This window comes from Pan troglodytes, chromosome 5 (assembly GCF_028858775.2).
Source record: "Pan troglodytes isolate AG18354 chromosome 5, NHGRI_mPanTro3-v2.0_pri, whole genome shotgun sequence".
NCBI classification, from domain to species: Eukaryota; Metazoa; Chordata; class Mammalia; order Primates; family Hominidae; genus Pan; species Pan troglodytes.
Genome location: NC_072403.2, coordinates 49,153,379 through 49,170,485, shown reverse-complemented (window position 1 = coordinate 49,170,485; position 17,107 = coordinate 49,153,379). Strand labels below are relative to the sequence as shown.

Sequence of the window (17,107 nt, the reverse complement as noted above, 5' to 3'; positions counted from 1 at the left end):
CCGGGCCTGGGGCCACCCCCCGACGCCGCTATGTACACTAAGGAGGACGCACCCCGGAGAGAGAGAGGAAGAAAAAAAGCGTCCCATCTTCGTGTGCGTGTGTGTGCGTGTGAGCGTGTGTGTGGTTTTGAGTTTTTCGTGCATGCTTCCGCTGGCCAGGGTCGGGAAATAGTGCAAGCGTATAATACAGTATTATTGCAGTACAAAATGGGGGGTCGAGGGAAGGACTTACGATGGGAGGGGAAGGCTCAGGAATAAACCGACTGGGACTCAGGACCTCCGCGAGGGTCCTCTCGCTAATCCCCTTCCTATCCCTCCCCTACTCCGCCCCCACCCCCGCAATTAGAAGGCGTCTCCTTACGCAGGAAGGGGCTCAGCTGGGCCCCGGTGCTGAGTTTCTCTCTCCTACCAGTCCCGCTTCTCCGGGGGCAGGGCCAGCCCCTCTCCTCGCTCGACACTGAGAACTCTGAGGGCCCGGAGCCCCGCCCCCTCCCCCACGGAAGCCCCTCCGAGCGGGGAGCGGGGTCGACGGAGCAAGTGCAAAGGAAGCAGATGTTGGTCCCTGAGTTTTATTTTCGGGGGTGGGGGTGTGGGAAGAGCTGGAAATGGGGGGGCATGTTTGGTGACCCCCAGGGCCCTCAGTGGTGGGGTGGGGCAGGGGACGCGGACTGGGGCGTAGGCAAAAAGGGGGCTGTTGGGTTGCTCTGAGAGACCTGGGCTCAAAGCTCTGCTCCCCCTCAACTCTGGGCTCTTTGGCATCCAATTGCAAGGCCAATTATTGGGGCGGGGGTGGGGGCAGCCCGACGGGCGGTGAGGTAACGGGAGTCAGGGGTGGGGCGACAGGGCCCTCCGAGCCTGGAGGCTTAGCCGAACGCCTCCGCCTGTCCCCATCCGCACCCCAGCCTGGCAGCACTGAGGGGAGCCCCACTCCAGCCCGCCCCCGCCCCGGGGCCAGGGACCCAGAGGCCGCCAGCCAGCAGCAGGGAAAAGCAAACGAAAACGGGCGCGAAGGCGGGGCGACGGGGGCGGCGGGGGACGCGAACCCAGGGGAAGCCTCGGCGGCGGGGTGGGGCGGGAGCGTGGCGGGGCCGAAGTCCGGCGGGGGGTGCAGGGCGCCGCGGGGCGCTGTGTGGGGCGGGCCGTACATTCGTGGCGCTGGCCGCGGGGGCGGGCGGATGGACGGGGGCCCTGGCTTGGGGACCTGCGGGGGTCCGGCTGCGCAGTCCTCGTGCCCTCCCGGCCGGGGCTGCTAGTGCAGGGTCCGGAGAGTGGGCGAAGTGCGCGCAGCTACGGAGGGAGAGTGTGTGAGTGTGGGTGTGAGTGTGAGTGCGTGAGGGCCGGTTAGTGAGTGGCCAAGTGGACCCCACTGCCCGCACCCCCACAGCCTGTGCAGGGAGGGAGGGTGAGTGGTGGGACTGACGGCGGAGCCAAGCGGAGGAGAGTCTAGGAAGGTTCTAGGAAGGAGTCCTGTGGGCTCCATTTCCCCCTCCTCTCCACCCCTTCCCCACCCCTCATTTGGAGGAAGCGGGCACTCAGGCTTGGGGCCTCCTGGGCTGGGACGCCCACTGGATGGTGTGTGGGGAACCAGAGGGATATGGGAGGGTTGTGGCCCTCAGACCTGGAGCCTTTCCCTTAGGGAGAAGGATGCTTGACATTTTCAGGGGCTGACTGTATGGAGGGTGGGCTGGTTCCTGTCCCTTGAGTTGAGTGTGTCCCAGGTCTAAGTGGAGTTTGGGGTAGGGTGGGATGGGGTTCAGGCCCTCCTGAGAGATCTACACTTCCATCCCCAAGTACCACATCAACCCCAGGACAGCAGAGGATACAGCATTTTCCAGGCTCCCCACACACAGCTGGAGTTGCCCCCATCCCCGGTCAGAGCCACACCCTCCCCAAGTATGGTTCCCTCCACTGCCCACTCCATATAAATACATTTACACAGCTCCTTCTGCCTACCCAGGGGCCCAAGGCTCCCCCCACCACTGCCTGAGCAAGACAGCACCACCCCTCCCCAGAAAAAGGGATCTAGGCAGGACAGAAGAGAGCGCGAGTCCGGGTGTCCTGGGACCAGCATGGCTCAGAGGTGCCACCATCCCCCACCCACTAGGCAGGGCTGTGTCTGTTTTCCCCAAAACTGGAAATGCAAAGGGATATCGTTGGGTTCAGGATGTTAGCGGTTGGGATGAGTGTTCAGTGGTTATTGCTGTGACCCAAGCTGCCTTGAGTGTGTGGGGGATGTATATTGAGTTATCGAAAATTTACTAGTGCATTTGTCACGGACCCAGGGTCCTCAGAACATACCCTCTCTCATGGAGAAAATACTAGTCCCACCAGGAGGCCCCCACTCACCACAAAAAGGTCCACTGGCCCCCACACTCATTCAGGCACTTATGCACACCACATGTATACACACAGCACACACCACACATCCCCACTGGCCAGGTTCGAGTTCCTGGGCAAGAACACTGTCGCCTTTGAGTGCTGCAGCCCTGGACAGAGGGTGGTGCGGGAAGTCCTCAGGCTCACAGTGGTTGCAAAATGAGTTTAGGCCACCTCTGCCTGTAAACCATTTTGGTTTGGTTCATACAGTGATTTTTCTTTTTAAAATTAGATGCCAACAATTAAAAATTGGGAGACTTCAAATAAAAATTAGAAGATAGTGGCAACAATTGGTTGAGCTGAGGATGGTAGGGGCATGGGAGTTCCCCTGTTTACCACAGTCCCTGAACCTGCCACTTCCCTGACACTGTTTGGATCTTGTTGATGTATGAGTTGGTGACACCCATTCGGTGTTCACAGATGACAGTGTCTTCCCCGTCTGTGAGCCTGACCCCTGGGACCTCACCAATCCCACTGAGGTCAGGCTTTGGAGCCCCTGCTTTCTCATGCTAACTCCTCCTCTGCCCACCTGATCCCCAGAGCTGCTGTGGGATGCTTGGGGCCATGTGGGATTGAGGGGTTAGAGGTCTCTGGAGAGACAGGGTCCAGCCATTTTAACCAACCCCAGTACTCTGGAGTGACTCCCATCTGGATGCCACCCCATGGCAAGGTGGGAATGGGAAAGGAAGGAAAATATGGCTTGCTGACAACTCCCCTCTTTTCTATAGACTGAGGAGGGGGCCCACCGCAAAGGACAATCAATCAACCAATACATAGACCAAGATGTTTCACAAACTCTGTCAAACAAGACCTCAGATTATTCGGCATGGGTGGGTTTTTTATATGTTCTGGTAAATAAAATGTTCTGATTAATTTGTTAAATGCAGATAATACTGGGATCTACCTCATAAGCTATCATGAGGTTTAAATGAGTTAATTTTGTAAAGTGCTTAGATCACTGCCTGGCACATAATAAGCACTGTGTGCCAGTGGCTGTTAAATAAAATCACAAATAATTGTAAGCCACCACTAAATGCAGAGTGAGACTATCAAGTGCGAAAACACCACTTTCAAAATACAACAAAGACAGCTGTCTCTTTTCAAAGCTGACCCCGAGGAGGCTACACGCTTTCCCCAAGCAGGGTATCAATCTTGAAACATTCTGGCCTTCTCTTGGGAAATGCTTCAGAAAACAAGAGTGACAATATTGCAGGCTCACAGCATCCCCACCTAGCCTGGGAACCGGAGACCAGCAACTCGACCCAAACCATGTGAAACTGCCGAGCTTCACGTGAACTTGATCCAACACAAGTGGCTTAGATGACCTTAACAATCTCCAAGAGTCAAAGCCACCCCGAAAAGATAATATTATTAAGATCACCTGTTAGCTCAGCGCTTTATGGCTTACAAAACACTCTCCCCTCCACCATGGAGGATATACAAAAGGATGTCCCCCTAAAGGACAACATGCTTTGAACCATGGCCTTGCTTTAAAGGACACACCCTCTCCCACAGGTGTCAGTTCTGAGGTGGGGGGTGTGTGTTTGAAAACTCAGCCACCTTCTCAATGCTGGATCTCCCACTTCCAAAGGCGTTGGAAACAGTAATATGTATGTAATGCTAAAATGAGGCTGAAGCCAGTGCCATCATCTTCGATATTTCACAAGGCACTTTGGGATCTTAAGAGTACCTCAGGGTTCTGGTCACTGAGATGGAGCTGTGCTCAGGGTTGAGTAGTGGAAACCTCTAGAAGGGAATGCTGGATCACAGAGTGCTTGGTTTCATCCAACCCCAGATTGGGTGGGGGGGTCCTTGCCCACATTGCTGCTGACTTATGGAGCAGATGGTGGGCAGGTTCCCTTCACTTCACCTCCTGCCACTACCTGGGGTGGATGGGAAGAGGGCAAGAGGAGGTGGCTGGGGGAGGCAGTGCCAGCAGGAGGGGAGTGGGGCCACTGTTCAGCCTCACCCCCTCACCTTTGTGCTTTTTGTTTTCTGTCCCTTCTCAAAGGGTCCACCTTGACCCTCTCCTGCCTACTGCCTGAGCAGGGTGCAAAGCCATCCAAAACAACCCAGAGGGCAACAGAGGCTTGGGTTTGGGGAGATTCAAAAGTAAGCAGCTGAGATGGGGGTGGGGGTGGGGCACAAGTATTAGAACCCACATCTGGCTTTTGTTGCCAGATGGAGAAGGTGCTCTTGGCCCAGACATCCTCAAAAATAAATAAATGAATAAATAAATAAATAAATAGACTTACAAAGAAAGATTTTGGGGAAAGGAGTGTATGACTATGGAGTGGCTTATGTGGATGGTGTGGATGAGCCATACCACAATGGTGGCCCTCTGTGTGGACAGTTTGGCTCCAGGCCACTGCCCACCACACTTATGGCACCCCCAGGCAGGGGCCAGGGCCCTGAGGCCTCTACTCTAACCAGAGACATCTGGGGAATTGATGGGCCAAGCAGAGGTTACAGGGAGAGAGGGGTAGAAGAGTGAAGCTGGGATGAGAGTAGCTACATAGGAAACTACCAATGACTGCATAGACATCTTTCTGGCTCCCTAACACACATGTGCATACACACACTCATACAGCACTGTGCAACTTGCGCACGTGCCAGTCACATTGAGGTCTATGTAAATGGCACTTCCTGGAATTACACAGTGCACAGCCTGAGCATTCATCCATGGCAGCCCTTCCACATGCACAAACGCTCATTCGTAAGCACACTCTTATGCACAAGTGTACACGCATGCACACAAGCAAACATACAGACACAGTCTCACTGAAATAAACATTTTGCAAATCTTTGGGCCTCCTCCCCTCCCCATACAGGCACTGCCCTTTCTAGTACCCACTTTGCTACTACCGCATTCCCCAGGGGAACAGAGGTGCTGGCTGACATGGGCAGGATGAATAAAGGGAAACTTGGGCTCCCTGCAGTGAAGGTTGGGGGCTGAGAAATGGGCAGAAGAGGCAGGCGCAAGCTGGCATCCTGACACTTCCCCACTCCCAAGTGTCCAGATCCCTATCCAACCTGCCTCTCTTCTGCTGTGTCTTCACCACCGCCCTTGGGGCTGACCGAGCACCTACAGGAAGGAGTCACCTTCTGAGAAGGGCAGAGGTGGGGCTGCTCCCGCCTGGGATTTGTCCTGAGACACTGGTTTTGCTGACAAGCACACGGTTTCTCGCCTCATCCTTAACAACCACCTTAGCTGCCACTGCTTCTAAGCTGGGTCTCCTCGTTGCTCAGTTCCAGCCTGCCTTGGGAGGTGGATCCCAGGCCCCTCTCATCCATCCTCAGTTCCTGAGGAGCCGAGGACAGACACCCAATCCTACCAGGGAGTGATGGCACAGGTGTCTTGGGGGAGGGGCAGCCTACCATGGACTGAGCCTTCCTGGGGTAAGATGTGTGAGGAGAGAACTCTGTCCTCAATGATGATGGCCTGGGAAAGTCTCGCTAGGTCACAGGGCTCCTCCCCCGATCACTGAGCATTGAAACACTCCCCACCACATTCCAAACCTGGCTGTCCTGGCCTCCATCCCATACACAGGGACACACACACACACACACACACACACACACACCATGCAAGGAGGGTCTTGGCCTCCCGCCAGCCCCTCGGGGTGGATCAGACCCAGCCATGCCAAGAGATCACAAATTAAATAGAACAAAGCCCATACCAGAGTGCCTCTGGCCCTGCAGGCCTCATCTCCCTGACACCTCTTTCCACTGGACTCTGGACCCATCAGTGGCTCCAGCTGAGCGCCCCTGCCCTGTCCTGGAAACTGTACCACCAGCCCCACCCCTCCCTGCACCATTTGGCTGGCACCTACAAAGGGAGCTGATGGGGAGGTGGGACGGAGACTCTGCTTGGGGTGGGAGTATTACAGTACCTTGGGCCAACGTTCTAGGGGGGCTGTATTGCATGATGGGGTGGGATGGGATGTGTGAGTGTGTGATTATTGCGTCCTGGGAAGGAACCATGGTCCTCTGCCTGCTCCCCACCCCCCCCCACCTGCCCCCTCCAGGAGGGGGGGGGCCCAGCCTAGGTCTTGTGGGTGAACCGGGCCCACACCTGCTGCAGCTGGGACCGCGAGATGCGGAGCACCGAGGGCATGAGTCTGTGGTTGCCAGCAGCGAGGGGCGCGTGGCGCCGGTGGGGCGCCCGCACAGGGCTGCTCTCAGCCGAGCGGCTGCGCTGAATGAGGGAACCGGAGGAGCCCGAGGAGCCGCCGCCGCCGGGGTGAGGGTAATGCTCCGTCTCCAGCGTGGAGGAGGAGAACACGGAGGACGCCAGTCGTCGCAGGGGGCTGTACCGCGGGAGGGAGTGCCCCGAGAGTCTGTCCTCCTCCAACTGAAAGAGACCAAGAAAGTGGAGGGAAAAGAGGTGTCAGGCACAGACTCGACAGCTCCGTCTCCGGGGCCACCCACCGCTCACAGCCCCTGCGGCGCCGGCGTCCCGGGCAAGTGGGCGGGGTCAGGCAGGGTGGAGGAGGGTGCAAACCACCCGCCCCAAGGTCCTGCCTCAGAATCTAGGCTCTGGCCTCCAACGCCCTTCCCCCTCCTCCTTCTCTCTGGAACTTCTCACACTATGGTCTCTGCAAGGAGACCATGGTCACTCACCTCCTCCGAGAAGCCTTCCTGGCTTAGTCCTACCTAGCTCAGGGTTGTTCTGGACTGGGGAACCCTTTCTCTCGGGAAGGTGGCTGTGTGCTCTGAGAGAGTTCCTTGCCATGTGTTGACAGCTGTGTGTGGCCTGTCTCCCCAGCTAGATTCCGTGCTACTCATTAGGGCTCAGAAACTTTCCCTGTACACCCTCCGCCTTGGCACCCCCGCCCCATCACAGGGAGGTGTTGGGATCGGGATGACCATGCGGCATAAGGTGGTACTGTAGAGCCCAATTACTCGTGTTTGAATCCCAACTCCACCACTTAAAATCTGAGTGACCTTGAGCAAGTTACTGCACCTCTCTGAGCCTCAGCTTCCTCCTCTGTAAAATGGGGGTCATAATGGTGCCCACCTCAAAGGGTGGTCGTGAGGATTCGATGTTATAAGATGTGCAGTACTTGGAACAGCACCCGCCGTGGAGTAAATGCTGTGCTCTTCACTGAGCCATTTTAGTATCTAATTTTAAATCACTCTTCCAAATGAGGGAAGGGATGGACTCGTAGGAGGAGGGGCAAACTGAAGTCATTTCTTGAAAGTGGCTTTTTCCCTGCCCCCTCAAAGTCTGAGCCACCAGGCAGCTTGTGTACAGGGCTGGGCAGAACTGCTGCCTCATCGCCTTCTGGAAGAATCCTGCTCTGTGCCCCCATGCCCTCCGAGTGAAGTGGAAGTGTCCCAGATATGTGGGGGTAGAAATGGCGCCCAGGGTGTTACCAGACCTCTCCCAGCCTGACCCTCTCTCTTCCTGAGACAGAGGCCAGTTGAAATAGCTTTTACAGCAGCAGCAAGGACTGCCTGGGCCAGCTCCTCCAGGAAGGAGGGGGCCTGGGACACTCAGCTCCAGCATCCCTTGCTGCTGTCAAATGGGGGCACAAGGGACTTGGCATGGAGCCTCCAGCAGAGTAGGGAAGAGGGAGAACATTCTAATAGGACTGGCTTTGCTCCCACCTTGCTTTCCCTTTCAGCTTCTTTTTGGCCGAGTCTAGGATCCTTCTGAGCTAGTCCCATCTGCACCAAGGGTTAGGGGTCTAAGGCCCACCCAGAGAGACCAAGGGACAGAGGCACCACCATTGCCCAAAGCCCCCTCTCACAGCACATGTGGGTGGCTTGAGTTAACATTCCAGCCAGAGTTTGCTCAGCTGCCAGGCAGAAGGATTTTCATAGGATGGCATTGAATCCCAGAGTGCTCTTGCCCTTCAGATTGGGCACCACTTGTGGCCACCTACTTGTCTTCAACACCAGTTGAAATATCACCTCTGTGAGACCGCTCCAGCTCCCTCCCCTGCAAGCTCCCAGCTTCTAGCAGATAAGAGTGCTCTGTTATCTCCCTGATGGACCTGGATTGTTAACATCTTTCTAGACCTTTGCATCTCCACCCTACTGCTTGTGACCTTGAGCTCCAAAAGGGCAGGACTGGGCAGCTTTATTCATCTTTGTCCCCCAGCCCCTAGCGCACTGTCCAGCACGTGGCAGGGAAATGCTTTGGTGGCTGCCGGGCAGTGTCTGTGTACTCAGCGCATGCTGACCTGCTGTGCTATCGGTCAGAGACAACCGGTAAAGGCAGGCAAACAGCCCTCCCCCAGATCACACACTTGCTAGCCTGCTTCACCCTTGCCCTAGCTTTTCCCGCAACTCCTAATTTGCACCTTAAATTTCCTTGAGAAGAAAGCCAGGTGTGAAAAAAGAAAAAAAACAAAAACAAAAAAACCCACCATCACCAAAGAACAATAGATACTTTAAAATTGTGCCTGCTTTCACACTGTTTCCCTCCCGGTTCCCCACATGTGCAGGTGACAGAGTTGTAGGTGCTCATAGTTTAAATGATTGGTGTTATGAGGAAGTTCATACATCAGGCACTGAGAAAATTGAGGTAGGTCTAGAGAGGGCGCCTCCAAAAAGGTGGTGGGAAAGAGGGAATTCGGCAGAGACTTCCTGCCTGCCCTGAGCCGCATAATCTCCGCCTGTGGGTGGAGAGTCCCAAAAACTGTGATTCTAGGAAGCAGCCAGATTTGGGAGGTCCTGCCATAGGCCCAGGCTGGGCTCACCACTTCCTTCAGGCCAGCCCAAAGACAGAAGAAAAAAATAGGCCAGTCCATTTCTCCCTGCTCCTCTACCCTTGATGAAGGAAGATCTCTGCTTCACCCTGCTGTCCTGAAGTACTTGGCGAAACATGTTGTACCCCATATGTTCATCCAGAGACACACACAGAGGCTGCCCTGCACACTGACATGGCCACAGGCACACCTGCTGACGTGGCCCAGACAGTGGGTATGCACAGAACACACACACACACACACACACACACACACACACACACACACACGCATGCTCCAGGCTCTCTCTGATCCTGCACAAACCATCTGCTCTCTCTGGCCTGTATGTTTTCTGTTAAACTCACAGACCTCAGGCTGGGCGCGATGGCTCACGCCTGTAATCCCAGCAATTTGGGAGGCCGAGGCAGGCAGATCACCTGAGGTCAGGAGCTCAAGACCAGCCTCAACATGGAGAAACCCCGTCTCTACTAAAAATACAAAATTAGCCGGGCGTGGTGGTGGTGCATGCCTGTAATCCCAGCTTCTCGGGAGGCTGAGGCAGGAGAATTGCTTGAACCTGGGAGGTAGAGGTTGCAGTGAGCCGAGATCACGCCATTGCACTCCAGCCTGGGGAACAAGAGCAAAACTCCGTCTCAAAAAAAAAAAAAAAAAAAAAAAAAATTCACAGACCTCAGACGGAATGGCTCAGAGCTCAGATCTCGGAACGAGTTGCCTGGGTTCAAGTCCCGGTGCTAACACTTACCAGCTGGTGGTCACCAGCTGAGCTAAAAACTTTGCTTCTCTGAGTCTTAGTTTTCTTACTTTTAAAATCAGGATTCCCTGTTCACAGTGTTGTTGTGAAGAATATACATGTAAACATGAAAGTGCTTAGGACAGTGCTAACTATTGTTGTCATTATTAGAATTATTACTCCAATTGTTACCATCAATAGAAATGCTTTGACATTCTAGGCATCTGTGGTTCTGTACACACTTGCAGACCTGCTGCATATTCTACACAAATGCAATAATGTGTGCACCCACATGCAGGCACATACATGTGGACACATCCATCCACCAGTGCACAGCTCGAGCTCTGCTGACACAAATGCACATGCACAGGGGCAGAGTGCTAACCAACCTTGATTCTATACACTGTGGGGAACCCGAGGCCCACAAACACCTCACCCCCAAAGACACACACAACTCGTCTCTTGCTGACATAGGTAGTGCCAGTCCCTGTCACAAGCAGGACCCGAGCCCGAGACTGACTGATTACAGAATCGGCCTGTGCTTCCCCACCCCACCAAATCTCTCTCTCCCCACCCGCTTGGCCAGAATCCCCCAAAGTGAGGATGAGTCCCAGGACACAGGTAGGAATCTGCAGGTAAGAAAAACTTTAGAGATGAACCTCGGAAGAACCTCAGCTCCCTCACCTGGAGACCCAGAAAGGGACACTGACTGGCCCTCAGTCACTGGGAAGGGAACGGCAGAGCCAGGTCCAGACCTCAGTCTCCTGACTTTAATTCTCGGCTCTCTCTTGACACTGTCTGTCACCCTCCCTAGACTCTGCACTTCCTACGGGTACAACCTATTGTGCAAGTCACCTCTGATGCCTGTGGTACATGGCACACAGTAAATACTCAGTGAGTGTGGATGAATAAATGGGAGCGGAGCAAGGACCCCAAACACATTTTGCTCCCTCTCCTGCTGCCTGGTGCTGGGTGTGGTGGGAGCAATGGCTAGTTACAACGCAATGGTGCCAGCCCACGTGACTGCCAGGTCTGCCAGGGCTGCTCCTCCAACTCAGGCCAGCTAGGGCCTCTCTGGGTGAGGACTCACGGGCCCCACTTTTTGAGCCCCCAGTTTCCAGTGTCCAGGCAAGGCCAGGATGCATACTCCCCAGGATCACAGCTCAGAGGTCCTCTCTTCTAGAAGGGACCTCTAGATAGGGATGGGGTCTGCATACACTCCTGCCCACAGCTGCTTTTCCCAGGGCACCCATGTGATCCCAGGCAAGGCCTCCCAATCTGTGCAAGTGGTAGAACTGGCCCCTGGTCCAACACCTGGGCACCTCCCAGAGCCACCTAGAGTGTACGCCCCCAATGTGGGACCACTATGTGGAACGCGGCACAGCCCCTGAGCCCCTTCCGGCATCCCCTCCATGACTCTCCCCAGCCCTTCTGTGGGTTCATGGACCCCATTTGGAGTTTTCCTCCATTTCCCAGGTCAGAGTTCAGCCTCTGTCCCACACAGCAAAGCCTGGTCAGGCCAGTGGCTCTCTGCCTATTCTGACACCCTGTCCTTGTCAGAATAACCTAAATATCATGAGACATTTTGCAATTTGGCCACCATCTGGCCCCTCCCTGCCCTTCCAGCCTTGTTCCTCAGTCCTCCCACACAGGGAGGTGCCATTGCAGCCAGACTGGGCTCTCCCAGGGCACCCAACACACCTGTCCCTGTGCTCAACTATAGTCTCTCTCGCCTTGGCTCCACTCCTCCCCACGGCCATCCACCTGGCTCTCAGAGCTCACCTCCTCCATGAAGCCCGCCCTGATCATGGGAACCACTTCCCACTCCTCCCTGCTGCCCTCCAGACCTCTCCTGCCCTGATTTCGAGGACCTTCTCCCCTGTGCTCCTCCCATGCTCCGACCTCTCCCTCTCACTCATCATGCAGAGCTCCTTCTCCTCTCATTCCCCCTAGATGTGAGCACCTCTCAGCTTCTGCCCTCACTTTTGGGTTCCACACCCTGCACAGTCCTTTTGGGTAACATCACCCATTCCCATGGTTTCCCAAACCCCGAAATCTGTATTTCCAGGCGAGATCCCTCTCCTGAGCCTCAGGTGCCTACACGTGGACATCCCTTAGATTCCATGAAGTTATTATATTTATTTTATTTTATTTTATTTTATTTTATTTTATTTTATTTGAGTCAGAGTCTCGCTCTGTCACCCAGGCTGGAGTGCAATGGCACAGTCTTGGCTCACTGCAACCTCTGCCTCTTGGGTTCAATCAATTCTCATGCCTCAGCCTCCCAAGTAGCTGGGATTACAGGCAGGCACCACCGCGCCCGGCTAATTTTTTGTATTTTTAGTAAAGATGGGGTTTCACCATGTTGGCCAGGCTGGTCTTGAACTCCTGACCTCAGGTGATCTGCCCACCTTGGCCTCCCAAAGTGCTGGGATTACAGGCCTGAGCCACCGCACTGGTCAGATCATTGTATTTAAATCTGAATTCTCATTCCCTTCAAAACCACTGAGGGCATCAGCCGAGACACGAGACGCCCTGGCCCCCACTCCATCACAGCCCGCTTGGCCTATCCCCAACACCCTTGGCACTATCCACCTTGCCCCACATCCACAGCCCCACCTCAGCCCAAGCCACTGGGACACTCTCTTGCCACTGCCTGCCACGTGGCCTGCTTGCATCTCATTTCATGCCATTTCAATCCATTTTCCACACAGCAGCCTAAGGATCATTCAACAGTACCAATGTAATCATATTGCACTCCTGTTTAAAAGCCTTCAGTGGCTCACCAAACCTGCAGCATCAAGTCCCGGCCCCTTAGTATAGCCCCACGTCCCTCCGTGGCAGGGCCCAGGGCTGACCTCACAGCCTTGTCTGCTGCAGTGTGCCATCAGCTCAGTGTTCTCAGATCGCCCCCTCCCGGCCTGTGCAAAACACTGTGCCCGTGGCCTGCGAGGCCCTTCTCCTGCCTTGTCACTTGGCTTCACTGCTCATAGTGCCAGACTCAACTCAGAACTGAGAGGACACTTCCTCTGGGGAGCCTTGCCTGCCCCTCAAACATGGTTTCAGACCCTTAAGCCTGTCTACCTCCATCACAGCCCTGTGACTGCTGGCTTACTGGTCAGTAGTGCCAGCACACGTGGAGCACCCCAGGCCTACACACCAGGACTCTGGGCATCTGGAGATGGGGAGTGGGGTGCAAGCCCAACCTTACCTGTCTCTGTGGGCCTGTGGGGTCCGACTCTCTCCGTCGAGGGCGGGGTCCCGAGTGCAGGGGTGAGTGGGAAGGGCTGCCAGGCGTGGGGGGCTGTGACGTCTCGGAACGGCCATCGGCCTGGCTCAGCTGGGGTGGCAGGGGCTGGGGCGGCAAATGCTGCAGGTCCTCCTCCGCCAGCGCCTGCATGCTGCGTCCCCGGGGCCGGACGGTGGGCTCTGCCCCCAGCCGCCGCCGCTCTTCGCCCTCCTCGGGCAGTGGCCGCAGCTCCTCGGGCTCCTCATCCGTGGTGCCCGATGTGCTGGGCTCAGCCCCTGGAGGGAAGTCCTTGAGCTCCGTCTCCTTGTCGATGATGACCCACTCTTTGCTGTCGAAATCCTCCTCCTCAGCCAGCGGCACCGAGCGGAAGGCGTTGCTCAGGGCCTCCTGCTCCACAGAGGCTGACACGTCCATGCGGCCACTGGCCTGTCGGTCAGCGTGGCCTGTGTCCACTGACAGCATCTGGGCTGGCTGAGAGGAGCAGGCCTGGCGCGAGGGCGAGCCAGGCAGATCCATCCGTGACCTGCAAAGCCACCCCTCATGGGGCTCAATACCTGGCCCCACTGGACCCCCAAGGACCCCACGCCAGCGGCAGGGTGGGGCGTGACTCCCAAAACCTCCTGACCGCAGTACCCCTCCCACCCTAAGCCAGGCCAGTTACCTCTAGGTTGTCACCCTCCAACCTCATTTCCTATCAAGGCTTTGTTAGTTTGTTTGTTAGTTCGTTCATTCATTCATTCATTCATTCAACAAATGTTTTTGAATGCTTACCGTGCTCCAGGAATACAAACAAGCAGAAAATAAACTCGGGTTTCTGTGCAAGGAACGCTCTCTCCTGGGCCACCCTAGGGAAGCTAATCTTCCTCAGGCAAGCTTTGTTCTTGCCTCTCCAGTGCTCACACCCGCCAGTGGCTGCTTCCTGCTGCTTCCAGGCAAACACACCCAACTGGCCCTTGAGTTTACAGAGGGCTTTCCAGCCTCCTCTGCCATCACCCTCCAGGCCTGCCTGGCTGGTTTCATCACCCCCAAGATGGCCTTGCTAGTCCCAGCTCAACAAACTCCAGTGACTCCCCGGCCCCAACAACAAAGTCCACATTCCTTGGTTTACACTCAAGGCCTCTCACAGCCTGAATACAGCTGTCTCCCCATTTCCCTCACCAGCCCCATCTCAGATTCCACCCTTACGGCCCACCCCCAATGTAGCCTCTCCCCACAGGACCTCTCCCCACACACAGCCTGTCCTTCTACCCTTTGCTGTCTGATACAGGTTGGCTGTCACCTTGGGCAGGTAGCCTGCCTTTCCCATCCTACAAGGATTAGTGCGTTCTATCTCTCTCTCATCACAGGGTGAACCTCATGTCTGTCACATAATCTGTCTCCCCAAGAGACTGTGAGCTCTGCTGCGCAGGGCCTGGGTCCCATCTGACTTTACCCCAAGGGCATTGATCCTGCCTTGGGACATCTCTTCTGTCGTTATCTTTTTTTTTTTTTTTTTTTTTTTGAGACAGAATCTGTCACCCAGACTGGAATGCAGTAGCATGATCTTGGCTCACTGTAACCTCCACCCCCCAGGTTCAAGCTATTCTCCTGCCTCAGCCTCCTGAGTAGCTGCGCTTACAGGTGCACACCACCACGCCTCGCTAATTTTTGTATTTTTAGTAGAGATGGGGTTTCACCATGTTGGCCAGGCTGGTCTCAAACTCCTGACCTCAGGTGATCCACCCACCTTGGCCTCCCAAAGTGCTGGGATGACAGATGCGAGCCACTGTTCCCAGCCTCATTATCTTGAACTGTGCTGTGAATCTCACATTACTTTCAGAGCTTCTCAACTTGGGGCCATGCCAGCCCCAAGAGGAGAATATTTCTGATTGTACAATAGTGTGTGTGGGGAGAGGTGCTACACAAGAAAGAATTGCCCTCTCTCAAATGCCAGCGTACCCCACTGAGAGCCACCACGGAGGCCTAACCTATCTGGGGTTTGTGCCACTCCCTCACATTCAGGCTGTGGGCAGGGGGCTGACTTTCATTCTCCCCCAGCATCGAGCCTCTGGTTCAATGGCTCTTCAGCTGCAGAGGCAGGGGTGCAGATCAGAACTGCCTGTGGGGCTTCCTTAAAATACCACCGCCCCAGCCTACGTGGGACCTGCCCAATCTGACTGTGCACAATATTTTCATTGACTTGTTAATAAAGACTTAAATAAAACATCCTTGAGAGAGGCCACCTAGGGTCTTATATTTATGCTCCCATGTCAATGGCTGATATCATTTCCTTTCTGAGGCACAGTTTGTTTTGATGGATGTAAAGGGGAGAAAGGGTGCCAAAGAAGGCTCAGGGCTAGTGGTGCTTGTGCGTGCGTGTGTGTGTGTGTGTGTTTGCATGTGTGTGCGTAATGGGAGCTCAGACGGAGGGTTGGAGACAGGAGACAGTGGGGTGGGAAATCCAAATCTCAACTGCTTTTGTACTGTCTCCTGCTCCCAAGTGCCCCAGAGCCCATCCAGACCCTCTGCTGTCTATGATATCCTGTTCAGCCCTCAACTTTCTCTACCATCCCTGCAACTGGGGTTCACTGTGAGCCAAACCAGTTTGCTTCTTGTTTCCTAAAAGCAGGCAGCCCTTCAGGACTGTCTCATTCAAGGCATTTCCCACCTCTCTTCTCCACTCATATCCCTTCCCAAACTGCCTTTCCTCATTTCTCCGTCTCCAGGGAGAGGGACTCCAGGCTACCACAGACGAAAATGGTGGTCTTCAGTCCTACGTAAGCCAACCTGTGTGAGTGTGTAAGGACTGAGGTTGCTCACAAGGAGACACACAGAGTGGATGCCAGAAAGGATACCCCTCCTCTCCCCAGGACTGGGTCTTTGGAAGAGACCCCTTTTCTGGTGCAGAGAAGGCCCCAGTCCTACTGTGGAGTGAAGTCTCACTCAGAGGCCAAGGGAAGATGGAAACATCTCTCAGGGGCCTCCCCACCTGATGTTGTCCCACCCACCACCAGCACAGATGGGGACCGGGCCCTGGACCTTGTTGTCCACCCACCATCCGAGGTCAACAGACCATTCTCCCACCCTCCCATCTTCACCTCCTAAAGGCTCACCTAAGCTTCTCAATGCTCCTTTTCCCCAACTAGGTTCCCGCTGGTCCCCTCCCCTCTGTGACTTCAGATCCTTCAGCCCTAACCCCCAAAACTTGCCCTGCTCTCTCTTCCAGCAATTCCCAGGCCCCCTCCCCCAAAGCTGAAGAGAGCCTACCTCAGCTGCACTTGAAGCGTCTATAATTAGTCTCTAGGAGAAGAGATTCTGGAAGCACACACACCCACCAACCAACTCGCCCCTCACCCTTCCTGGGCCCAGGCGCCCCGCCTGTCCCTCCTGCAGCCTGCACTCGCCCAATTACGTTTCCTGGCATGAGCTGGGACCTCTCTGGATCCCCCACTGGTTCTCCCAGGCCCTGTCTCTGGCCCCAACTGAGTCTGACCCCAGGCCCAAGTATAACCCTCTCAGCACTTCCCAGGGTCTGCCCACCTCCGCCACACATCTAACTTTTCCTCCAGACCAGCCACGTGAAGGCGGAGAGGGCCTTGGGCCCCAACCATGCCCCTGGCCCCAGACCCACCTCCTCTCAGGTAGCTCCACTCGCCCGTCCGCCGTGGACAGCCTTTCTGACTCAGGGCTGTTCACCCTCCGGTAGCGCAGAGAACGGACTGGGGTTGTGGGGGAGTCTGGGGGGGCACGCACTGGGGAGCTGGGGACCCCCATGCCTCGGCTCTGTTCCTCCTCCACACAGGGGCTCTGCAGGAGAGGGGAGTGCCATGAGCTGGGGCTGATGAGGCGGCTGTGGGCGGATGGTCTCCTCAGGGTGAAGGAGACAGAGGATGATGATGATGGAAGACACAGCGAGGCTAGTGCGGGGAGGGACCGGGAAACAGAGGCAGGGCAAGCAGGCAGACGGCCGGGGACAGGGTGCTTAGGAGGAACAGGGCGGGGGCCCAAGGCTGGGAATCGGGGGTGAGAGAAAAGGCCACCCACGCCCTTCGC

At 55.6% G+C, this 17,107-nt stretch overlaps 1 protein-coding gene across 2 annotated transcripts in view; it reads right to left on the bottom strand.

Moving 5' to 3' along the window:
* The window catches only part of TTBK1 (tau tubulin kinase 1), a 44,803-nt gene that overhangs the window by 11,855 nt on the left and 15,841 nt on the right, over positions 1-17,107 (bottom strand). For both annotated transcript variants that reach the window (XM_016955558.3, XM_054685837.2), the window contains exons 12-13: positions 16,686-16,861; positions 13,037-13,598 (exon numbers count right to left, since the gene is read on the bottom strand). In XM_016955558.3, coding sequence (XP_016811047.2) covers positions 13,037-13,598; positions 16,686-16,861 — 738 coding nt within the window. The remainder of the gene's footprint in view (positions 1-13,036; positions 13,599-16,685; positions 16,862-17,107) is intronic.